At 32.7% G+C, this 22,286-nt stretch overlaps 5 protein-coding genes across 5 annotated transcripts; 3 read left to right on the top strand and 2 right to left on the bottom strand.

Moving 5' to 3' along the window:
- Nucleotides 1-74: 74 nt before the first annotated feature.
- Nucleotides 75-16,180, bottom strand: LOC119610761 (zinc finger protein 62 homolog). The gene is made up of 4 exons (XM_037966106.1): nt 15,278-16,180; nt 11,303-12,535; nt 1,047-1,457; nt 75-984 (listed from the first exon to the last, which is right to left on the bottom strand). The coding sequence occupies exons 1-4, from the start codon at nt 15,983-15,985 to the stop codon at nt 142-144; spliced, it is 3,195 nt and encodes a 1,064-aa protein (XP_037822034.1). The 5' UTR covers nt 15,986-16,180; the 3' UTR covers nt 75-141.
- On the top strand, nt 2,820-4,973 carry LOC119610748 (dolichyl-diphosphooligosaccharide--protein glycosyltransferase subunit 1). The gene is made up of 2 exons (XM_037966093.1): nt 2,820-3,484; nt 4,076-4,973. Exons 1-2 carry the CDS (start codon nt 2,902-2,904, stop codon nt 4,864-4,866), a joined length of 1,374 nt encoding a protein of 457 aa, XP_037822021.1. The 5' UTR covers nt 2,820-2,901; the 3' UTR covers nt 4,867-4,973.
- On the top strand, nt 6,209-7,870 carry LOC119610747 (phenylalanine--tRNA ligase alpha subunit). The gene has a single exon (XM_037966092.1). The coding sequence runs from the start codon at nt 6,304-6,306 to the stop codon at nt 7,792-7,794; it is 1,491 nt and encodes a 496-aa protein (XP_037822020.1). The 5' UTR covers nt 6,209-6,303; the 3' UTR covers nt 7,795-7,870.
- On the top strand, nt 8,242-9,679 carry LOC119610756. Its single transcript, XM_037966101.1, has one exon. The coding sequence runs from the start codon at nt 8,530-8,532 to the stop codon at nt 9,472-9,474; it is 945 nt and encodes a 314-aa protein (XP_037822029.1). The 5' UTR covers nt 8,242-8,529; the 3' UTR covers nt 9,475-9,679.
- Nucleotides 16,181-17,038: 858 nt separating the features above from the next.
- LOC119610740 (zinc finger protein 699-like) lies at nt 17,039-22,178 on the bottom strand. The gene is made up of 3 exons (XM_037966085.1): nt 21,189-22,178; nt 18,057-18,860; nt 17,039-18,002 (listed from the first exon to the last, which is right to left on the bottom strand). The coding sequence occupies exons 1-3, from the start codon at nt 22,011-22,013 to the stop codon at nt 17,208-17,210; spliced, it is 2,424 nt and encodes an 807-aa protein (XP_037822013.1). The 5' UTR covers nt 22,014-22,178; the 3' UTR covers nt 17,039-17,207.
- Between the last annotated feature and the right edge of the window lie 108 nt (nt 22,179-22,286).

The following is a 22,286-nucleotide window of genomic DNA, read 5'->3' as shown; positions in this document are numbered from 1 at the left end:
TAAAACAGTTTTATATAAAGAAACAAGTTTTCTTTTAGAAAAAAACTATAATTTTAATAAAAATTATATTTTATTTATAAAAATTCATTTATTTTGTTCAACAAATTCATCACAATTGCTTTTTTTCATTTAATTAATAACTTAAGCATTTTTATTACACTCCAAATCTGTAAGTGTTTGTACCAGTTCATATTCATCAAAGTTTTGTTCCACAGCCAATACTCCCTCTTCAATTATAAATTCTGCAAGGCTATCATCAGTATTTTCTGTTTTATCCTCTAGCTCATGTCTTTCTATAACCACCTCAATTGTAGTTTCATCTTCATCTTTAAATTGGTGAATCTTGCGTTGATGCATGTTTAAAGCCGCTTCAGATGCAAAACCCATAACACAGTTGTCACAACGATATTTACGCTTATTTTCATGTAATTTCATATGACTGTTTAGATTCTTTTGGCATTTAAAGTTTAACGTACATTCACAGCATTTGAAGTTACGTTCCTCCGAATGAACTAATTGATGTTCGCGCAATTGATAGAAGTTCGGAAAGGTTTTATCACAGTGCTCGCATTTAAAGGCATGTGGTAGACTACTATGATGTTTTTTAATGTGTTGTGTCAGCGAGCCATTGCTAACAAAGCCCATGCCACAATCATTACACAAATAGGGACGTTCTCCCTTGTGGCGATATTCATGTAAACGCAATTCAACTTTGGTGTAAAACTTTTTGGGACAAAGGGAGCAGGGGAAATTCTTTTGATTGGAGTGTCTGAGCAGATGGCCACGCAAATTGTATTTCTCCTTAAAAGCAAAACCACAAATGCCACAAACATATTTACGTTCCTCCAAGGGATTAAACTGATAACGTGTCAAGGAATTTAGTTTAGTTCTAGCTACGGTAGAGTTTTTCAACATGCCCGTTACAAAGCGGGGTTTCTTGCGTTGTGGCGAAGTTACACTAAAGTTTAAAGGGGCAGCCAATTGCTAAGGATAATATTACAAAACTAAATTTATTCATAAAACTTAAGAAAATTTAAAGAAATTACCTCTTTTTCCTCTAACTCCTGTGTTTGAATAATTTCTTCCGTTTCATTTAAAGTTTTAGCAGGTTCTGTTTCTAATACCATTGTCTTAGACATCAAATTGTTGCCCTCTTTTACAGGTAACTGGTTTTCTTCATTGCCTTCTGTTGCAACACTTGTCTTCTTTTCGTTTGTCTTAAATTCTTGAGTATTTTCATAATGCTCTTTTGTAATGTGGCTTAAAAGTTGATTGAATGTTGTATAGATTTCCTCACACACCGAACAGTGATAGATTAGGAATTGTTTTTCCGTTATATAGATTTCTGCACAACGTCCATCATACTTATCTCCTGGCAATAGTTGAAAATTTATTGGCATGGCTTTTTTTCTTATTCTTTGGTTTACACGGGCTATATTTCCTTTTTCTTTTGCTAATTACTAAAAATGTTAATTAATTCAAAGCGAAAGTATTATTGTTGTGTTGAAATAATAATAATAAAAAAATAAACTAAAAAAACAACTAAACTGTGCTAAAAAAATAAACAGTATTAAACGATTTTAAACAAGAGTGTGGTAGTTTTCGGTGAGGTGTTTTTTCAATATAGATTTTAATATACTACAGCTGTCATAGTTTATAGAAAAAAAGTTGACAGTGAAGATTGACTTTCATTATTGCCACAACCTTGCAGTACTTTTTTTGTGCTAAAAAATGGTAACACTTCATCTTTGTGAAGTTGCCAGATATATGCGTAGCTCAAGTGACAAACATTGGCAGCACATAAAAAATGTTAAACGTTAAACAAGTAAGAAAGTATAGTCGGGCGTGACCGACCATATGGTACCCTACACCAGTTATGAATATTAAATGTTATTTTTCATAATAAAGCATTAACCCCATGTCTATATTAGACAAATATTTATCACGGCACTTGACAAAACGTCGGCAGAAAAATTGTCAGTTTTTTGTTTATGTTAATACATAGGGGTAATAAAACGCTGATATTATCACGACAACTCACAGATAATTTTATTGAAATAATGCTATATTTTATAAAAACAATTAAAATTAAATGCAAATTTTGTAAATAAACACTAATTTCACTAAAACTAATGTTAAAAATCAATTTTGATTGCACAAAAACAAAATTCTAAACAAATTTTACAATAAAATGACGTTTGTTATCAAGACAACGTTGTCTAAACAATTGTTTAGACAACACTGGCATAACGGCGTTATAACGCTAATAAATGCCGTCTGTACCTGCTAATTTTTTATTATGATAACAATTTGACGTTTAGCATAATAAATATTTGTCTAATATAGACACGGGGTTATCTTCTATTACCTTGTTCCGATACATTTAAGCAATTTATGGATGAAAAACTAATTTTCTGAAAGAGGCTTTATATGGGGGCTAGGGGTAAATATGGACCAAGAATGATACAAATTTGTGAATATATTTATATGTACATAATATTTTATTGTGCTGAATTTCATCGCGATATTTGTGTTTATAAGTTAATTTTGGACATTCAATTAATCTTCTGAAGGGGACTTTGTATGGGACTCAAATGAGTCCCGATCTCTATGAAATTTGGCAAGGTCATCAAGGTTTGTATAAAAAAGTGAAACTTTTGGAATATTTTTCAATATATGTGCTTCCAAAATCCCACTTTCTGATCTCTCGGATTCCGTTTTTATTTAAAATCGTTGAAAATTTAAAAACTAAACGTAGTTGAAAACTTAGCCGGCTTACAGTCGATTTTAAGCCGCCGCCGATATATTTAGTGTCAGTCGCCCCCCGCCGTTAATATTTGTCGGCGCAGGGCTCTGGTGTGAGAAGAAAATTTTTCTTACGTGTCTAGTATATCAAACAAAATGGTGCGGCAAATATTTATTAAGCATTTAACCAGCAATTTTTGTCTGCTCCTCTTGATCCTCAACCTAAACTGGGCTACTCCTGAGCTAATCAACAAAAATGTTGATCGTATTTTAGATCTCTCTACCCAGTTGGCTAAAGAATCGCTGAAAATAAGCGTCACCGATGATGCCGGCAAACAATTTAACAAGTACTCATTAGTCATTCCTGAAGAATTTGCCGACTCCTTGTCCTATATTTCTGTCAAAGATGGCCGGAAAAAGGAATTAACCGTACGTAGAGTTGAAAAGGATCAACAAACATATATCGATGTTGAATTGCCCACGGCCGCCAGCAATCAAGAGTTCTTTGTGGAATTGGTCTATAGTCAAGTGATTAAACCATACCCTGTGGAAATCAAACAATCCGAAAAACAATTGGTTAAATATAATGGTTTCCTGTACTTCTACACACCCTACAAGACCGTTGAACAGAAGACTCAAGTGGTTTTAAGTTCCTCCAATGTTATTGCCTACAATCAAACAAAACCTTATAATTTAGCTGGTAGTAAAATAAAATATGGACCTTATGAAAATGTAGCAGGTGAGTGGAAACTTGTAAATTTAATTTGTTGGCTGCTGGGATTAAAGTGGGTGTACATGTTTTTGGTGTTTTTTAGCAATGTTAACAATTTAGTGATATTTTGAGGGTTTAAATAAGCACTGAAATATTGAATTCAAGAGATTATTTACTAACAATGACTCTTGGGAAAACTAATGCCACTCAGAGAGATAGAATTTTCTGTCCTAAGTTTAGTAAAGATATTTTTGTTTTCGCGTATGTAATAGTCTATAGATTACTTTATAGAAAAGTCTTTTGGGAAAATGCTTTATTGGGAACAGTTTTGTATATAGACATTTATTTTCTCTTAGGAACAGTTTTCTGTAGAAAATGCCTTGGGAACGGTTTTCTATAGAAAATGTTGTCTTGGAAACAGTTTTCTATAGAAAATGTTACCTTGGAAACAGTTTTCTATACGAAATTTACTCTTGGGAGAAGTTTTCTATTGAAAATTTTACGATGGGAACAGTTTCCCTCAAACAATTTTTCGATGCAAATTGTACAAGCGAACAGGTTTTTTTTACATATTTATGACTTAGTGTCTTTTTCATTTTAAACTCTGTATCCTTCCAGCTCTTACCAAGGAAAATCTCTACATTCACTACGAAAATCAAAATCCCTTTATGACCGTCAATCGTTTGGAGCGCACCATACAAATCTCACACTGGGGTAATATTGCCGTCGAAGAGAATATACAATTAACCCACTCAGGTGCTCAATTGAAGGGCTCTTTCTCGCGCTATGAATTCCAAAAAGATGGACGCTCTGGTCAGGCTGCCATTAAATCCTATAAAACCATGTTACCCGCCTCCGCCTTTGGTGTATACTATCGCGATAGCAATGGCAACATTTCCACCTCCAATATGAATGTATTGCGTGAATATGTGGATGTTGAATTGAGACCACGTTTCCCCCTGTTCGGTGGCTGGAAAACTCAATACACCCTCGGCTATAACATACCCTCCTTTGAGTATTTATTCAATAATGGTGGTGATTATGTCCTCAAAATGCGTCTTATTGATCATATTTACGATGATATGTTTATTGATGAGGCTGTTGTGAACATCATTTTACCAGAGGGATGTACAAATATCAAATTGAAGACACCCTATTCAGTGCAAAGAAAAGATGATGGTTTAACCTACACTTATTTGGATACTTTTGGACGTCCTACCATAACCTTTACCAAAAAGAATTTGGTGGAAAATCATATTTCCAACTTTGAATTGCGTTATAATTTTTCGAAAATCTTGCTGTTGCAAGAACCCTTATTAATTATTTCGTTTGTTTTTATCATATTTATTTTAACGATTATTTTCAAACGTTTAGATTTCTCCATTTCAACACATTCGCATAAGGATTAAGACATATTTAAAATGTGTTTATAAGTAAAAATATAATTTCCTTTCTTTTTTAATAAAAACTTACTAATAAAACAGTTTAAGCTGTTTTTGGGAAACAAAACCTTTAATCTTAATATTTGTATTAAATTTAAATGTTGTATTTGATAATTTTTTAGAAAACTATTCTTGGAAACTTTTCTATAGAAAATATTTTAATAGGAACTGTTTTCTATAGAGACTCTTCTCTTGGGAACGATTTTATATAGAAACTTTTCACCTGGGAATAGTTTTCTGTAAAATATAAAATGTAATGGGAACAGTTGTATATAAATTTTTAGCTTGAAATCATTTATATAGAAAATTTATTCTTGGAAACAGTTTTATATATATACTATTAACTTGCAAACGGTTTTCTACAGAAAATTCGCTTTAAATTGTCTAACCTCAATCTTTTTTCTCAGTGTTTTTATAACTAAAACTTGGCATCACTTTTTCTCATACAATTTCAAAAACGTCAAAAAATTGTATAAAACAATTCCGATAGGCTGAGTAAGCCTAGCCGCCGAACAAAATTTCAAAGCCGTCGCTGTCGAAAATTTTTCAACTTAAGACGGCTTGAAAATTTCACCACATAATTTTACAATATAAAATTATATTCTCTTATTAAATAAGCCGCTCATTGAAATTTGGCCAATCTAAAACTTTGCTCAAAGTGTTCATTGAAATCTACCGGATTTTCCTACTACACCCGAAATATGAATTGAGATCGTGTGGTGTGCTTTTCAGTCATGTTCTTTTTGTCTCCAAACACTGGTGGCCGAATATTTACAAGAAACAATTGTAAGCCGCCTTTTATACAAATTGATCGCACTGTAGAGAATGTCTTATATAGAGTCTACCCCTCAATTGGTTGGTTCCTTATGATTATCACAATTTTACATCTTAGTTTTCATTAAATATGTAAATCTGAAATCGAATTGTTGGTGTGTCATTAAAGCCACCCTTGTTGGTGGGATGTATCCTATTATGTGCGTATTGGATTCTAAGGTTAATTGTATTAAATCGCCCTGCAGAAGAGAAATAATTTGCTACAATCGGATTTAGACTCTGTGACTTCGTTGAATTTTGGTTCATTTCCAGTTGTAATGGTGTCGAATGTAATACTGTTGCTTTGTTGCAGCTAAGTTTTTGTAGACTAATAATAATAATATTCCAGGTAAAATTTAATTAGTTCCACATCTAGCTCTCGAACGCATATTTTGAATTGTTGAAAATTTAAAAATAACTGAAAACTTAGACGGCTTATAATCTATTTTAAGTCGCCACCAACATTTTAGTGACTGCCGCCGCCATTAATATTTGTCGGCGCAGGGCTCTTATTGCATGTTGTGGCAAAAAAACAGAAACACGATTCGGTGTTCTCGACTACGGAAATTGTGAATAAAATTCGCTGCTAAAATGCATCCCGATTTGACCGAAAGAATTCTACAACATTTGGAAAATGTCGATAAAGTCGATACCCTCGACTTGGTGGAGGTATTTGGTGTGGATCATCAAAAAATCGTGGGTGCCTTAAAATCAATACAAGCGCATGGTGAGTTGGTCAATGCGGAGACAACGTCACGCAAAACATTAGAAATAACCGAAGAGGGACAATTGGTAGTGGCCAATGGCAGTCATGAGGCTGTCCTCTATAATGCTGTACCAGCCGAGGGCATATCGCAAGCGGAACTAATGAAAAGTGGTCCCAATGCCAAGGTGGGTTTCAGTAAGGCCATGTCTCAGGGTTGGATTATGGTAGATAAATCGGTAAATCCTCCTTTAGTTAAACGCAAGGTGGATAAAATAGAAGATACGGTACAACAAAATCTGGTGGCCATTGTAAATGGTAAAACCGATTTGGCCGCCAACTTGGTAACGGAATACAAGAAACGTAAACTTTTGCAGGAGATCACCACCAAAAGTTTCATTTTATCCAAGGGACCAGAATTCGCTACCACTCTCACTAAATTGGAAACAGATTTGACAGTTGATATGTTGGCCTCCGGCCTGTGGAAAGACTTGAAATTTAAAGCCTACAATTTTGATGCTCTAGGTGCTCCTCCTGCTCGTGGTCATTTGCATCCTTTGCTTAAAGTACGCACTGAATTCAGACAAATTTTCTTGGAAATGGGTTTTTCGGAAATGCCTACTAACAACTATGTGGAATCCTCCTTCTGGAACTTTGATGCTCTATTCCAGCCTCAACAGCATCCTGCTCGTGATGCCCACGACACTTTCTTTATCAATCATCCCGCCAAAAGTTATAAATTTCCCCAAGACTATTTGCAGCGTGTAAAAGAAGTACATTCCAAGGGTGGTTATGGTTCTCAAGGTTATGGTTATGACTGGAAATTAGAGGAGGCTCAAAAGAATCTTTTGCGTACCCATACTACAGCAGTGAGTGCCCGCATGTTATATAAGCTGGCCAATCAACCAGAAGGCTTTAAGCCCGCCAAATATTTCAGTATCGACAAAGTGTTCCGTAATGAAACATTGGATGCCACTCATTTGGCCGAGTTCCATCAGGTGGAGGGTGTTATAGCCGATGTGGGTCTAACATTGGGTGATTTGATTGGTACCCTCTATGAATTCTTCCGCAAATTGGGCATTACTCAATTAGAATTTAAGCCCGCCTATAATCCCTACACTGAACCCAGTATGGAAATTTTCTGTTTCCATCCAGGTCTCAACAAGTGGATTGAGGTCGGCAATTCGGGAGTTTTCCGTCCGGAAATGTTGCTGCCCATGGGTTTGCCGGAGAATGTCAATGTCATTGCCTGGGGTTTGTCTTTGGAACGACCCACTATGATTAAGTATGGCATTAATAATATCAGAGATTTGGTGGGCCCTAAGGTGGATTTGAAAATGGTGGAAGAGGGTCCTATTTGTCGTTTGGAAAAGGCTTGAGTATAGAGTAATGTGCTTAAAATCTATTAAATATTTATTAAAAAATGTATGTGCGAATAAGTCGTCTAAAAATTTATAAAGATTGTGTTTTGTGACTTTAGTTTTTTTTTTTTTTTCTATTAATAAAAATGTAAAAAAATAAAAAATTTGTGAAAAAATGTTTAAAAAGAGGATATTTCTATAATTTATTCTGTTGTTATTTAGAACCGTTATTTTTACTTTTCGCCGCCGTCATTTAACAATTAACACAACTCTGTACTTAAAAAAAATATTTGTTATTACACCACGGTGAATGGCTGGCAAAAAATTAGCAAACAACAACACAATAGCTAAGTTGACAATCAAAGTGTATTTAGGCTGACATTTAAGAATTTATTATACATGCAGATTGACAGCTTTGTTTATGTTAAAGTTTTTTTATATATAAAGTTTGACATTTTGCTTTGTATAAAAACCAAACATAATATCATCTGTTAAAAATTCTTTGTGTTGACTGTTTTCTTTTATTTAATGCGTCACTATTAAGTTTTCTTTTGTTATAAAGAGAAATTTTTATTTATTTAATTTTAAAATTATACTTAAATAATTAAATAAAACGAAAGTAAATTAAAGTTTGAAATAAAACTGCCAATTATAAAAAAAATACAAAACGCTGGCTTAAAAAAATAATAAAGATTGTGCAATATAAACATTTCCAACAATTTTGAAACCACAATAACAACAAAGGGGAATTCCATGGATCTTAATTTAGTAAACACAACAACAGCGATAGTAAACACAAATCAAGAAAATAATCAATTATTGTTAAATGCCATTAAAAACAAATTTGCAGCCCAAACGGCTCAAGAGGCTGCCGCCTTTAGTCCGCCCAAATTTAATATTCCTTTACTAAAGATACCATCTAACGCTAGTACGGAAAATACAAATACTAACGGCAGCTGTAGCAATACTCCTCCCAATAGCCAACTCAATCAATTTTTATTAAAACAATTACAAGAAAAACATACAAACAATGTTAAAGATAAGGAATCAACAGGATTTGTTTTGCCACAACTGCAATTCAATAATAATAGTGATAAGTCTGGCTTGAAGTTTGAACTGCCGCTATTAACACAAGCCACTGCAGTTAATACTCCCAAAGATAACAAAATCAGCAGTTTAACTAGTGCCATCAACAAATTGCAAGTCCAAGACTTGCCAAAAACAGAGGGATCCCAGCTAACGTCGTCTCTACCCCACAACTCTAACATTGATCTAACCACAGCTTTGTCCTCTAAAAAGCAGTCACACCAAGGCACTCCCCCCACCAGAGATTTTCATAAATCCTCTACAAAATCGAATGCTGAAGATTTAGATTTTGTTATACCCTTTATAGACTGTGATCGTTTGGATAATTCTAGAAAACATGACCTGCTCTTACCCCTGTCCAATGAATATTGCATTACCGACATTTCACAATTGCTGCTAAAACACTCTCTCGTAGAACCCTCTGTCATTGGTCGATTCTTATGTTTAGCTGATGATAAGTACTCGCCTCCTGCCCCCTTACAGTGTTTAAGTCAGGAATATCGCCAGCAGCCAGTTAAACATTATATTGCTCCATTTCGTTTTGAAACTAAGTCACCGGATGATATGGTCATGGAAGCTTTAAATAAGTATCAAAGGCGTCATTATAATTGAAGTTCCCAGAGCAAGGAGAATCATTAATTAATTGACAATTTTTTTTGGCCAATACTTTTGTTTGCGCCACAAAAATGAGAATTTCAAAATTTTGGTAAAGATTTCCTTGATGGTTTTGCAGACAAGTGAGGAAATGCTTTAAACAAAAAGTTTAGTCTTTTTAAGTTAAATTAATAAAAAAAAATAAAGTAATAAATTCAAAAAAGTTGTGAATATTTTAAAAAGTTTTTTTTTTATAAAATAAGAGATTTTTCCACAAAAGAAAAGCTCTTTTATAAAAGTAAAATAATTTTTTTAAAAGGTACTCCTTGCAAAACTTTAAATAAGCCTTTAAAATAGTCTAAGCTAAGCGGCATTTAAGCTCTTCCCGTGTCTTTACTTTGGACTTTTAAATAGTCCAAACTGAAGGGAATTTAAAGCTCTTTATATAATCTTAAATAAGCTTTAATTGAAGCTTCTTATATAGTCTTAGATAAAGCTTTTTAAGTAGACATAGCTGTTTTTTAGCTTTTAATATGATTTTTAATGATAGATTAAAAAGCTTTTTAACTTGTCTACGATGAGCGGAATTTAAAGCTTTTCAAGCGTTTCTTCTGTTGTCTTAGAAGAGCTGGGTTTTAAAACACATTAAAACTTTCAAATGAAACAGCATTAAAAGCTGTTTAAGTAGTGGTAGATAAAAAAGTTTCAAAGCTCTTAATATAACATTAGAAAAACCAGTCATTTTTACAGTTTTTAAAGCTTCTCATGTTATTAAAGATATACAGCTTTTAAAGCTTTTTATACTTATATTAAACAAATCCTTTTTGCTATATTTATATCATTTTTATTGAAAATTTTGTTGTTTTTTGTTGCCGTATTTTTCTAATCTCTGGTTACAAATTTGTTGTTTCTCATTTCTTTTTTTTTTTCCTTCTTTTATTTCTATTTTAATAGAATTATATTTTAAATATTATTTACAACTAACTAAACATAGATTTGTATAATCATAAATGTTATGTAATTAAAAAATAAAAATAAATTTAAGCTTAAAATTACTTTTAATGAAATCTAAGGAGTTTTTTCGCAATAATTTTCAGTTCTTTAAAAAAAAATAAAATACAAAAATAAAAATAAAATAAAAACAAAATAATAAATAAAATGAAAACAAATTGAGGAATACTGTTGGATGTTATAAAACAAAACTATAATAGTTAAATATGTTTAAAAAGAAAAATGAAAATTATAATGAAGACTAGAAAAGTGTGTGTGTGTGTGTTGAATGGAATGTTGTGTTATAAAGTTAATTAATAGTAAAGAGTTCATAATAATGTAAATGTGTTTGATGCTTAATGTTTTTAATTTTTAATATTACTTTTTTTTTATACTAAAAGGAAGTTTGTTTTTCTATTATTTTTTAACTTCTCTTAAATTAACTTATATTGTTTATAATGGAAATTTTATATTAATGTTTCTTTTCAAAAAAATTATGCAATTATTTAAAACAGGAATTTATAAGTGATTAATTGATATACAAGACTATGGACTACACTATAGACTAGCCTGTAGACTAGACTATTGACTGGACTATAGACTAGACTATAGACCAGATTAGTATATAGTCTTGTTTATCGTAAGATACCTCTAGTACAAAAGTACTTTTAATACAAAAGTACTTTTATCACTCTATCAAGTTAAAACTTTTAACCTAAACCTTGAGAATACTAAACAATTGCTATATCTGGCAACTTAGCAAAAGTAGTAAACTGACTACTCCCACCCAGAGAAAAAAAAAAAATCACTTATAAATTCTCATTTACATGCACCACTTTTCAAACATCTAATTTACTTTCATTTCTGCCCAAATCTGTGGATGTTTTTGTCTTATATGATAGTTAAGAGCACTGGTTTGTTTATAAGAACGTGGACAATATTGACAAGAAATACGTTTCTGGCCATTAGCTCCACCCAACAAACTAGTGCTGTTCTCGCTTTCTTCATCCTCATCGTCCGTGGCCAAATCAACACATTCGGTGGCCTCCGCTTCATTGGCAGGCATATTATCATAGGATAATTCTAAAGGATTGACCTCATTACTTAAATTTTTCGAACGTTGTTTCTCTACCTGTATTCTTATCTCGGGATATTCTTCACACGAGGCACAGGCATAAGGACGTCGTTGTGTCTGGGTCGAGGAGAATTCCTCTTTACAGAAATCACAACGATATTGACAGTGTAATTTCAAATGATTCGATAGATGATGCTTTTGTCTAAAACGTTTATTGCAATAACCACACGGGAAGGGTCTTTCCTCGCTGTGCGTTGATAAATGTTCATCACGCTCCTGATCACTTTTAAGAATTTTCGCACACACCATACAGGGAAAACAAGTATCACTTTCATGATTTAGCACATGAGTTATGAATTGATTTTCTGTACCATAGGTCATGGGACAGAGTGGACAAGTGTATTGTACTTCTTTTGTATGCGTATTCATGTGATAACGTATGGCCTGTTTGGATTTAAAGGCTTTACTGCAATACTGACATTTGTACGGTGTTATATTGGAATGTTTGATCATATGATTGCGATATAGCGAATAGTATTGGAAAGTTTTATCGCATAGATTACAATAGGCCTTGCCCCTTACGTGGGAACGATATTTTTTACTGCTACCCTTAACGCCTGTCTCAACGTTAGCATCTTCTATAGAGCTAGATCTTAAGAATAATAAATTATCTTCTTCCATAGGTTCCATGTCATCATTGTCATCGTCCACAATCTCTACACCGTCTTCATCTTCTTCCATTTCATAGTCAAACATTTCGTTTTTCTGCTGCACATCCTTTTCGTTAGTGTCACGACCTTGTTCCTGGTCTTCGTCATCATCTAATAGATCCACAATATATTTACTTTTTTCCATTTGCCTTTTGTGTTGGTCTTTTGTTGCTGCTGCAGTTGTTGCTGTAGATTGTCGTGTGAGTTTTGCTTGCAATTTAGCTTTGACACCATTATTTTGTGGCGGCAGTTCATCCGCCTCGGTGTGTACATTAACATCCAAATAGTTGGTACAATCGAAGTACTATTTTGTGCAAAAAAAGGTGAAATAAAAAGGGTTTAACTTTATTAAAAGAAAGTGTTTATTGTTGGTGTTTTAATATATTGTTTTTAAAAAAGAAACATTTAAAAATTAGCTATTTCAAGAAAATACTTTTTCTTTAAAAAGTTACTTTTTATAAAGAAAAAATTATCTAGAATATTGTTTTAAAAGATAAATTAATAGATCTGCAAAAGGGCCACAAATTTCACCACTTTTGGACGTCCATATTATATCATAATTACTATTTAAATGAAACTAAATTGGTGTCTAAATTGGGAAATAAAAAGGACTTTCATGGGCGTCTAAATATAAGCAAGATTGCTGTCCTAACTTCTTAATTATAAGGCCAATAAATGTCTTAAATAATGTCTAAATTGTTCTTTGAACGAAAGTAAATTTTTATCAAAATTGCCGGTAATTAAGGTTGACAATTGTCCTCTTTATAGCTAAATTAGAAGACATAGAAATTATGTTTAAATTAATGAATAGTTTTAGTCTAAATGGAAACTAATTATTGAAGAAAGAAGACAACTATTGGTGTCTTGATTGTTGCTTATAGTTAGCAACGATTGATATTCAAATTGGACTGAATATAATAATATATATAAAGCAGATAAGAGCTAAAACTGGTTTTTTAATCAAGTCTAAATTGAACCAACATTGGTATCTAGATTGGTCTACACTGAACCACAATTTATGCCTTATTGGAGTCCAAATAGGTTCTTTGATCAACGAAATATTCGCTTTTAAATAAAGTTTAATTGAAGAGCGATCATAGTCGGAATTGAATCGTGATCTATGTCTAAATTGACTTACGATTGTTGTTCAAATGATGCAAACATATAGAAAGCCAAGAGAAGCTTAAATTGAACCAAGATCAACAATGTCTTATTGCATTGAGTGAAGATTGAACATTCAATTGAGCTGCAATTAATGGCTAAATTGTGCCCCTAATTTGTTCTTAATTTAAAGAAAGATTTGTATATAAATTGAACCGCGATAGAGATCCGATCAGAGCTTAAATTGAACTAAGATTTGTCAATAAATTAGACCACAAATGAGCCACAATTTCTTCCTAAAGTGAACCCCAAATGGAGTGCAATAAAGGCCTGATAATTATCGAAATTAAACCATGATCGGTATCTGAATTGACTTACGATTGGTGTTTAAATTGTGTGCCGATTAGTTCAAGATTCATGCCTAAATTCAGCATGGATAGGATATTATTGTGTCACACTTGCTACCTAATTACCTCCAGATTGATGTTTTAGTTTCTACAATTAATTAAGTTCATAATAGGTAAATACATAAACCAAAATCGTATCAAAATTTCGTCGAAAATTCTGTTCTGATTACTATACCTAAATGAAGTCACAATAGCCATCAAAATTTAAACATGACTTTCGCCTATATTGAGCCTCAATTGATGCTCAAAATTAAACCAATATCGTGGGAAAATTGTACACGATTAATACTAAAATTCTGTTTGTATTATAATGTATAAATTGAACTAAGATTTGAGTATAAATCGAAACACAATTTGTGGTCCGGTTGAAGTTAAAATCATTGTCCAATTAATTCTTAAGGAAATCACAATTGAAACACAATTTATGCCTCAATTGAGCCCCAATTGAAAGTAAAAATGGAAGCATGATCGTATCCAAAATTGTACTCCATTGATACTTATAAATTTTGTACGAATAATGTACAAATTGAACTCAGATTTTAGTCTAAATTAAGTCACAATTGAAGTCGAAATTGAGCTACGATTGATGTCTAAATTGGGACGAACTTTCCTTAAAAAGTACTTTTCAAAAACTAACTTTTTACAAAAAGTACTGTTCATAAAAAGTACTTTCAACAAAAAATTCTTTTTACAATATTAATTTCACTATTGTGCTACAAAAAGTGATTTTAATAAAAAGAACTTTTCAGAAAAAGTACTTTTTACATAAAGTACTTTTCACAAAAAGTACTTTTTACATAAAGTACTTTTCACAGAGGTACTTTTTACAAATATATTTTTTTTATAAAAATCTCTTATTTTTTAAAATCATTAAACTTTTAAGGGTTAACTTCATAATACCATTTAAATCATAAACCATAAACGTATAAAAATTTATCGTTTTTTTTTCCAAAAAATTTTACAATAAAAATTTCAACCCTTAAAATTGTTTGCTACATAAATTATAGAAAAAAACACCAACAACGATAACAAGGAGCAACGTCACAAGCAGTTTTTAACAAAAAAACAACTAGAATTCATAAAAACTAAAAGAAAAACTGTGGGTTTTTTTTTAAAAACATACAAACTAACAAACAGGCACAACTGTAGAAAAAGTTTTCGTAAAAAACACACATGTATAAAAAGAAAAATCGATAGACATGCTGGTTTTTTAAGAAAAAAAAAGAAAAATCTAAAACGAAATGAGTCATTAGGTATATATTTTTTTAAAGAAAAATAGTTAAAAAACATTTAGGACATGGAAAAGAAATGATTTTCTTTTTTTTTTTTGAAATTAACAAACTAACCTCTTTATTAGAGGTGTTGTTATTTAAAGGATAAGAAGTTTTAGCTGCTACCATAGAGGACACCTGTATAATGGTGGGTAATGGACAGCTATTTGTGGCTAAATCTTGTTTAGTTTCAATAGTTTGATAAGGAATTTCAATTGGTGAGGAGGATTCCTCCAAAGTATTAGATTTGCTTAAATAATTTCTTACATCTTGTTCATGATTATTGTAGTTATCTTCCTGGCCAGTGACAAATAGATCATTAACATCTTCCTCAAAGTCTTCATCTTCCTGATAATCGGTTGGCATGTGTTTATATTTAATGTGACATACAAATTCTCCTATATCACGGGTAGACTTTTGGCAGAAGGTGCAAACAAAAGTCCATTTGCGGGCATTGTTTGTTACAAATATTTCACCGCATTTTGCGGGAGTCATAGCGCTTGCTGCTGGGGGTGGTGGTTGCAATTGTGTGGCGGCAGGTGGTGGTGGTGGAGGAGTATTTACTTTTTTAGCATAACGCACGGGTGTTTGTACCCGAAAACGTTTATTGCCCACTTTGTAGGGTACATTTGTGGTTTCATTGCTGTTATCTGTATGCAATTGCTCTGCTGCTATACTGCTGCTTCTTTTACCCAAGGGATTTGTGGTCGGCTGTTGTTGTAAAAGTTTTTGGGGCTCCTTTAATCTTATATTTAATTGCTTGGCTTCGTTGGCCACCTTCAAAGCCGCCTGGGTTTTTTCAACAATTTCTTTTGGTCCCCCAGCTGCCACACCACTAGTTCTTGCATTGTTGCCTCCTGCTGCAACACTACTACCACCACTTCCCTGTTGTACTATACCACCGCCTTCTTTTATTACTGGTTTCACATCTTCACATTCTTCATCCTTTTCCGTTTTTATAACTATGGCCGACATTGTTTCGTTGCTACTCGTCAAATCTTTCACTATAAAATTCACTTTTCTTTTAACAATTTTCTTATAATTAATAAATTTTCATAATTAATGTAATGAAAATTTTCTTTTGATTTCTGATTGAATTTTTTTTTCTTCTTCACTTTGCCACTCAATAGATACGAAAAATCGGTTTATTTTTTTTAACAGCTGTCAAACACGGTATAGTAGGGTTTGCGTGTGTGTGAGAGCGAGCCAGCAGGCGTGAGAGTGTGAGAGACAAAAAGAGTGTGAGAAGAAAATTTTTTTGTTGACATGAACCACAGTAAGTGTTGCCAGATGTTTTTTTTTTCTGTTCAGTCTTCATCTTCATGCAAATAATTATTTTTTATCCAAAAAAATCTCCAATTAGATTTAAAAATGTTATTATTTGATTCCTTATTAGATTACTAGCGTTTATCCATTGGGTAGTAGATAGTGTTCAATGTAGGACTATGTGTATTTCTTCGGATTTGATGTAACAAACATCCTCTTTTCAAATTAACTAATCTAGTCTAATTTATAGTCTAGTCTGTAGTGTATTCTAGTCTATGGCTTAGTCTGTATCCTAGTCTAGGCTATGGCTTAGTATATATTATAATCTATAGTATAGTCTAATATAGTCTTGTCTCTACTTTAGTATATAGTATAGTCCATAGTGTAGACTAGAGTCTGGTGTAGTCGTGTATAGTCTGTAGTCAAGTCTCTAGTGTAGTCTTTAGTCTAATCTTGTCTATAGTCTAGTCTAAAGTCTTGTCTATAGTCATGTCTGAAGTCTAGTCTGCAGTGTAGTCTATAGTCTAGACTATGGCTTAATCTATAGTCTAGTCTGTAGTCTAGTCTTTAACAAACTGTTTGTTTCCTAGACAATTTTTCGATGAGAAGTCGTTGTTGTGGCCAGATTTGACACCTCTAGGCCGAATAATTCAAATGATTTTTTCTTTTTATTTCAAATACTTTACTTTTAAACAATATGTTTTTGTGTATGGCTGATTCCAGTGTTCTAGAACTTCTGCTCGCAAATTTCCTTTTTTTCAAAGTTTAGATTTTGTTATTAATTATTAACTTTTTAATACTTTTGTATTCAAAAAAGTTAACAATGGTTTATTAAACAGTTCTACACAAAAAACAAATCCTGTTATAAACCATCAATAACTTTAAGAAACATTTATAAGTATGGGAGTAAATATTTATAGATCAACTATTATTATTCCTCTTCCGAATCAATTGCCCTTCTCTTAACCTTCGATTTACGACGTTTCAATTGATTTTTAACATATGGCGATTTTTCACATTCACCACAAACATACGGCGTCTTTATGGTACGATCTGATTGGAAATTCTTATGACAAAAGTGACAATAATATAGACCATGAGATTTCATATGATTTTTGAGTACATTTTTCTGATAGAAACGTCTATAGCAGTGATTACAGCCGTGTGGCCTCTCTTCGATGTGTATGCGCCAATGTTGTAAACGTTCCGAATTGCTGGTGAATAATTTGGCACAGACCTGACAGGGAAAACATGTATCGCTTTCGTGCATAAGGACATGAGTTATAAAAGAACTTTCTCGGAATTCGGTTAAAGGACATACAGGACAGCGAAATTGATTGCTTTTATCGTGGGTTTTATGATGGAGTGCCAAACCCGATCTAGTTTGAAACGATCTATTGCAGTAACGACATATGAAACGTGAGAGCAGACGTTCGCTTTTGTCATGCATTTTTGTTGTGTGTATAATGAGACGCCTTTCGGTCATAAATTCTCTATTGCAATATAGACATTTATGCTGTGAATTACTGTCATCGTTTCTGGGAGTTTGAGCAGTATTTGAACTGCTAACACTGGGTACATTGTCTGTATATGACTCATCAATAAATTCTATATCTGAGTCCTGGCCATCGTTTATGAAAATGGCGTCATTATCATTAGTAATGGTTTCGGTATTGTCAAAATGGTCCTTCATAACATCTTCAGTATTTGTTACTAAAGGGTCCAGCTAAAAAGAAAACAAATTAACAAATTTCGTATGTAGTTTCTATGAAATATTTACCTCCACTACCAGATTTTCGGACAAATCTTTACATTTACCACAAATATAGGGAGCATTTTGAGATTGCATTGAGTTAAATAATGTTGAACATACACTACATTGATATCGAGGATGACCTTTTGTATGACGTCTTAGATACTGTGGTTTACGAAAACGTTGAAAACATATCTTACAAGGATATGGTTTTTCGACAGCATGCTTTTTCCAATGTTTCATACGTTCCTGATTATTTGCAAATATTTTTCCACAGACCTGACAAGGAAAACACGTGTCGCTTTCATGCGTCTGTACATGAGCTAGAAAACACCATTTACTCCTTTTTACCTGACACACTGGACATTGCAAAAGTTGTCCTTTATGTTTAGCCAAATTATGTTTTTCTAAAATACCTTTATATTTGAAACTTTTGTCACATTTGGTACATTTATAGGGAGTTTTTAAGCGAACATTTGTTTCATGATGTTGAGAAATGTGTGCGTAAAGTATTTGCATATTTTTGAAAATTTCCTGGCAATATGAACATTTAAGTTTTAAATTTGTGTCATTAACATCATTATCATCTTTTCGGAGAAAAGAAGACATGTCGACATCGTCTGTGGGCCTAATGTCTTCAATATTATTTTCATTATTATCTCCATCATTTGAATTTTCCCTATTTATAGAGATGTCGTTTTTTTCGTCGTTTATATAAAACACTTGCACAATTTCGTTTCGTTCTTGCTGCTCTAGGTCTTGTCCGATTGCTGTTATAGCAAAATATTCCTGGTTTGTTTCCAGTTGTTGCGATATTGCTGATGATGTTTCCTAAAAAAAGAAACTATTTTCTAAAGTCTAGTCTATAATTTAGTCTACATTATAGTCTATAGTCTAGTCTATAGTCTAATCTATAGTCTAGTCTATAGTCTAATCTATAGTCTAGTCTATAGTCTAGTCTATAGTCTAGTCTATAGTCTAGTCCTATAGTCTAGTCTATAGTCTAGTCTATAGTCTAGTCTATAGTCTAGTCTATAGTCTAGTCTATAGTCTAGTCTATAGTCTAGTCTATAGTCTAGTCTATAGTCTAGTCTATAGTCTAGTCTATAGTCTAGTCTATAGTCTAGTCTATAGTCTAGTCTATAGTCTAGTCTATAGTCTAGTCTATAGTCTAGTCTATAGTCTAGTCTATAGTCTAGTCTATAGTCTAGTCTATAGTCTAGTCTATAGTCTAGTCTATAGTCTAGTCTATAGTCTAGTCTATAGTCTAGTCTATAGTCTAGTCTAGTCTATAGTCTAGTCTCTAGTCTAGTCTATAGTCTAGTCTAGTCTAGTCTAGTCTAGTCTAGTCTATAGTCTAGTCTATAGTCTATATGTCTAGTCTATAGTCTAGTCTATAGTCTAGTCTATAGTCTAGTCGATAGTCTAGTCTATAGTTAGTCTATAGTCTAGTCTATAGTCTAGTCTATAGTCTTAGTCTCTAGGTTCTAGTCTATAGTCTAGTCTATAGTCTAGTCTATAGTCTGTCTATAGTCTAGTCTATAGTCTAGTCTATAGCTCTAGTCTATAGTCTAGTCTATAGTCTAGTCTATAGTCTAGTCTATAGTTAGTCTTAGTCTAGTCTATAGTCTAGTCTATAGTCTAGTCTATAGTCTAGTCTATAGTCTAGTCTATAGTCTAGTCTATAGTCTAGTCTATAGTCTAGTCTATAGTCTAGTCTATAGTCTAGTCTATAGTCTAGTATATAGTCTAGTCTATAGTCTAGTCTATAGTCTAGTCTATAGTCTAGTCTATAGTCTAGTCTATAGTCTAGTATATAGTTAGTCTATAGTCTAGTCTATAGTCTCTAGTCTATAGTTCTAGTCTATAGTTAGTCTATAGTCTAGCTATAGTCTAGTCTATAGTCTAGTCATAGTCTAGTCTAGTCTATAGTCTAGTCTATAGTCTAGTCCTAGTCTATAGTCTAGTCTATAGTCTAGTCTATAGTCTAGTCTATAGTCTAGTCTATAGTCTAGTCTATAGTCTAGTCTATAGTCTAGTCTATAGTCCTAGTCTATAGTCTAGTCTATAGTCTAGTATAGTCTAGTCTATAGTCTGTATAGTCTAGTCTATAGTCTAGTCTATAGTCTAGTCTATAGTCAAGTCTATAGTCTAGTCTATAGTCTAGTCTATAGTCTAGTGTATAGTCTAGTGTATAGTCTTAGTGTATAGTCTAGTCTATAGGTCTAGTCTATAGTCTAGTCCTATAGTCTAGTGTATAGTCTAGTCTATAGTCTAGGCTATAGTCTAGTCTATAGTCTAGTCTATAGTCTAGTGTATAGTCTAGTCTATAGTCTAGTCTATAGTCTGTCTATAGTCTAGTGTTAGTCTAGTCTATAGTCTAGTCTATAGTCTAGTCTATAGTCTAGTCTATAGTCTAGTCTATAGTCTAGTCTATAGTCTAGTCTATAGTCTAGTCTATAGTCTAGTCTATAGTCTAGTCTATAGTCTAGTCTATAGTCTAGTCTATAGTCTAGTCTATAGTCTAGTCTATAGTCTAGTCTATAGTCTAGTCTATAGTCTAGTCTATAGTCTAGTCTATAGTCTAGTCTATAGTCTAGTCTATAGTCTAGTCTATAGTCTAGTCTATAGTCTAGTCTATAGTCTAGTCTATAGTCTAGTCTATAGTCTAGTCTATAGTCTAGTCTATAGTCTAGTCTATAGTCTAGTCTATAGTCTAGTCTATAGTCTAGTCTATAGTCTATAGTCTAGTCTATAGTCTAGTCTATAGTCTAGTCTATAGTCTAGTCTATAGTCTAGTCTATAGTCTAGTCTATAGTCTAGTCTATAGTCTAGTCTATAGTCTAGTCTATAGTCTAGTGTATAGTCCAGTGTATAGTCTAGTGTATAGTCTAGTCTATGGTCTAGTCTATAGTATATAGTCTAGTCTATTGTCTAGTCTATAGTCTAGTCTATAGTCTAGTCTATAGTCTAGTCTATAGTCTAGTCTATAGTCTAGTCTATAGTCTAGTCATTAGGTTAAGGTATAATCTAGCCTATATTCTGGTATATAATCTAGTATGGTCTAGTCTATAGTCATTACTATAGTCTAGTCTTGGATATAGACTAGTATATCTATAGTCTATTAACTGCATTATTAACTAATAACTACCTACTTACCTTATTCGGAATGCTTTCCAATTCCTTACTTGTCGTCGTCTGCCTTAATGAAGTAACTTCAGAAATTTTGGGAACTTTAGAGACATGATGTTGCAAACCTACAGGTTCATTAATAATAATTTCCTCTTTAATAGCATCACATTGCATTTGCTGTTGAGCATCTGCCGCTAGTTCTCCGTGACCAGGAGAAGGAAGATTTACCATTTCGGGAGACTGCCTTAATGAAGTACCATTAGAAGATAAATACTCTTCCCGCCTTGCAGTAAGAAGATTCTCCGTTTTTTTAAATATAAGCGGCTGTTCGTCTGTTATTACTTCCTGTTTAATTATATGTCTTTGATTTTGGTTTTCTTTACTTTCCAGCGGCTGTAAGCTAATATCAGAAATGTTAGGAACTTCGGAAGCATTGGATTGAATATCTATTGTTTGTTCATTGACAATGCTGACATCACTTTGCTTTAGCTGATGCTCATCTTTGCGCCTATTTGTAGCTTCCAAGAATTCTCTAGTTTCCTCAGAAACTGATTTTTGTGGTTTAGAAAAGTTATTTGTTTTTGGAGCCATAATATTACCAGAATGTCCACTACACTGTTTATCAATAAGACAATTTAAATGTTCCAAACGTATGTGACAAATGAAAACTCCTATATCACTGGTGGATTTTTCGCAATGAACACAGAAAAATGTCCACTTATCGGCATTATTTGTAACAAATAATTCGGCACATTTAGAGGCACCATCGGATGTAGTATTCAACAATGTCATAGATTCACAAGCTGTTTGTAAGGGAGTTGTTAATGAAGGCTGCAAAGTTTTTAGGGCCATGTTGAGTAAACTATAAAACACTGTTTTCTTCAGAGATTTATTATTTAAAACATATTATTCATTTAATGTATGTTTGTATTTTTTAGTTTTTAATTATTTAAAACCTTTATATTTTATATATTTGTTAATTTTTTTCTTTTAGCATACAGAAAAAGAAGTCCGGGTAAACAGAGAAACAAAAATAAAAAAAAAAAATATTAATGTAAACAATGTAAATAAGTTGCCAGATATTTCTAAATTGAACGGTTTTTCTATGGTGCTGTTGGCAACACA

This window comes from Lucilia sericata, unplaced genomic scaffold, assembly GCF_015586225.1.
Source record: "Lucilia sericata isolate MDLA Ls3-8-SP2 unplaced genomic scaffold, ASM1558622v1 Contig001272F_arrow, whole genome shotgun sequence".
Classification (NCBI taxonomy): domain Eukaryota; kingdom Metazoa; phylum Arthropoda; class Insecta; order Diptera; family Calliphoridae; genus Lucilia; species Lucilia sericata.
This window is presented reverse-complemented; position numbering and strand designations above follow the sequence as displayed.

Excerpts from the sequence above, each read along its gene's own strand:
- LOC119610748 (XM_037966093.1), top strand. The coding sequence starts at position 2,902 with ATGGTGCGGCAAATATTTATTAAGCATTTAACCAGCAATTTTTGTCTG. Across the intron at positions 3,485-4,075 it reads ACCTTATGAAAATGTAGCAG|CTCTTACCAAGGAAAATCTC; the intron begins GTGAGTGGAAAC and ends GTATCCTTCCAG.
- LOC119610747 (XM_037966092.1), top strand. The coding sequence starts at position 6,304 with ATGCATCCCGATTTGACCGAAAGAATTCTACAACATTTGGAAAATGTC.
- LOC119610756 (XM_037966101.1), top strand. The coding sequence starts at position 8,530 with ATGGATCTTAATTTAGTAAACACAACAACAGCGATAGTAAACACAAAT.
- LOC119610761 (XM_037966106.1), bottom strand. The coding sequence starts at position 15,985 with ATGTCGGCCATAGTTATAAAAACGGAAAAGGATGAAGAATGTGAAGAT. Across the intron at positions 12,536-15,277 it reads ACAATAATCATGAACAAGAT|TACTTCGATTGTACCAACTA; the intron begins GTAAGAAATTAT and ends TGCACAAAATAG. Across the intron at positions 985-1,046 it reads AGGAGTTAGAGGAAAAAGAG|CAATTGGCTGCCCCTTTAAA; the intron begins GTAATTTCTTTA and ends TATTATCCTTAG.
- LOC119610740 (XM_037966085.1), bottom strand. The coding sequence starts at position 22,013 with ATGGCCCTAAAAACTTTGCAGCCTTCATTAACAACTCCCTTACAAACA. Across the intron at positions 18,861-21,188 it reads TGGAAAGCATTCCGAATAAG|GAAACATCATCAGCAATATC; the intron begins GTAAGTAGGTAG and ends TTCTTTTTTTAG. Across the intron at positions 18,003-18,056 it reads CCGAAAATCTGGTAGTGGAG|CTGGACCCTTTAGTAACAAA; the intron begins GTAAATATTTCA and ends TTTTCTTTTTAG.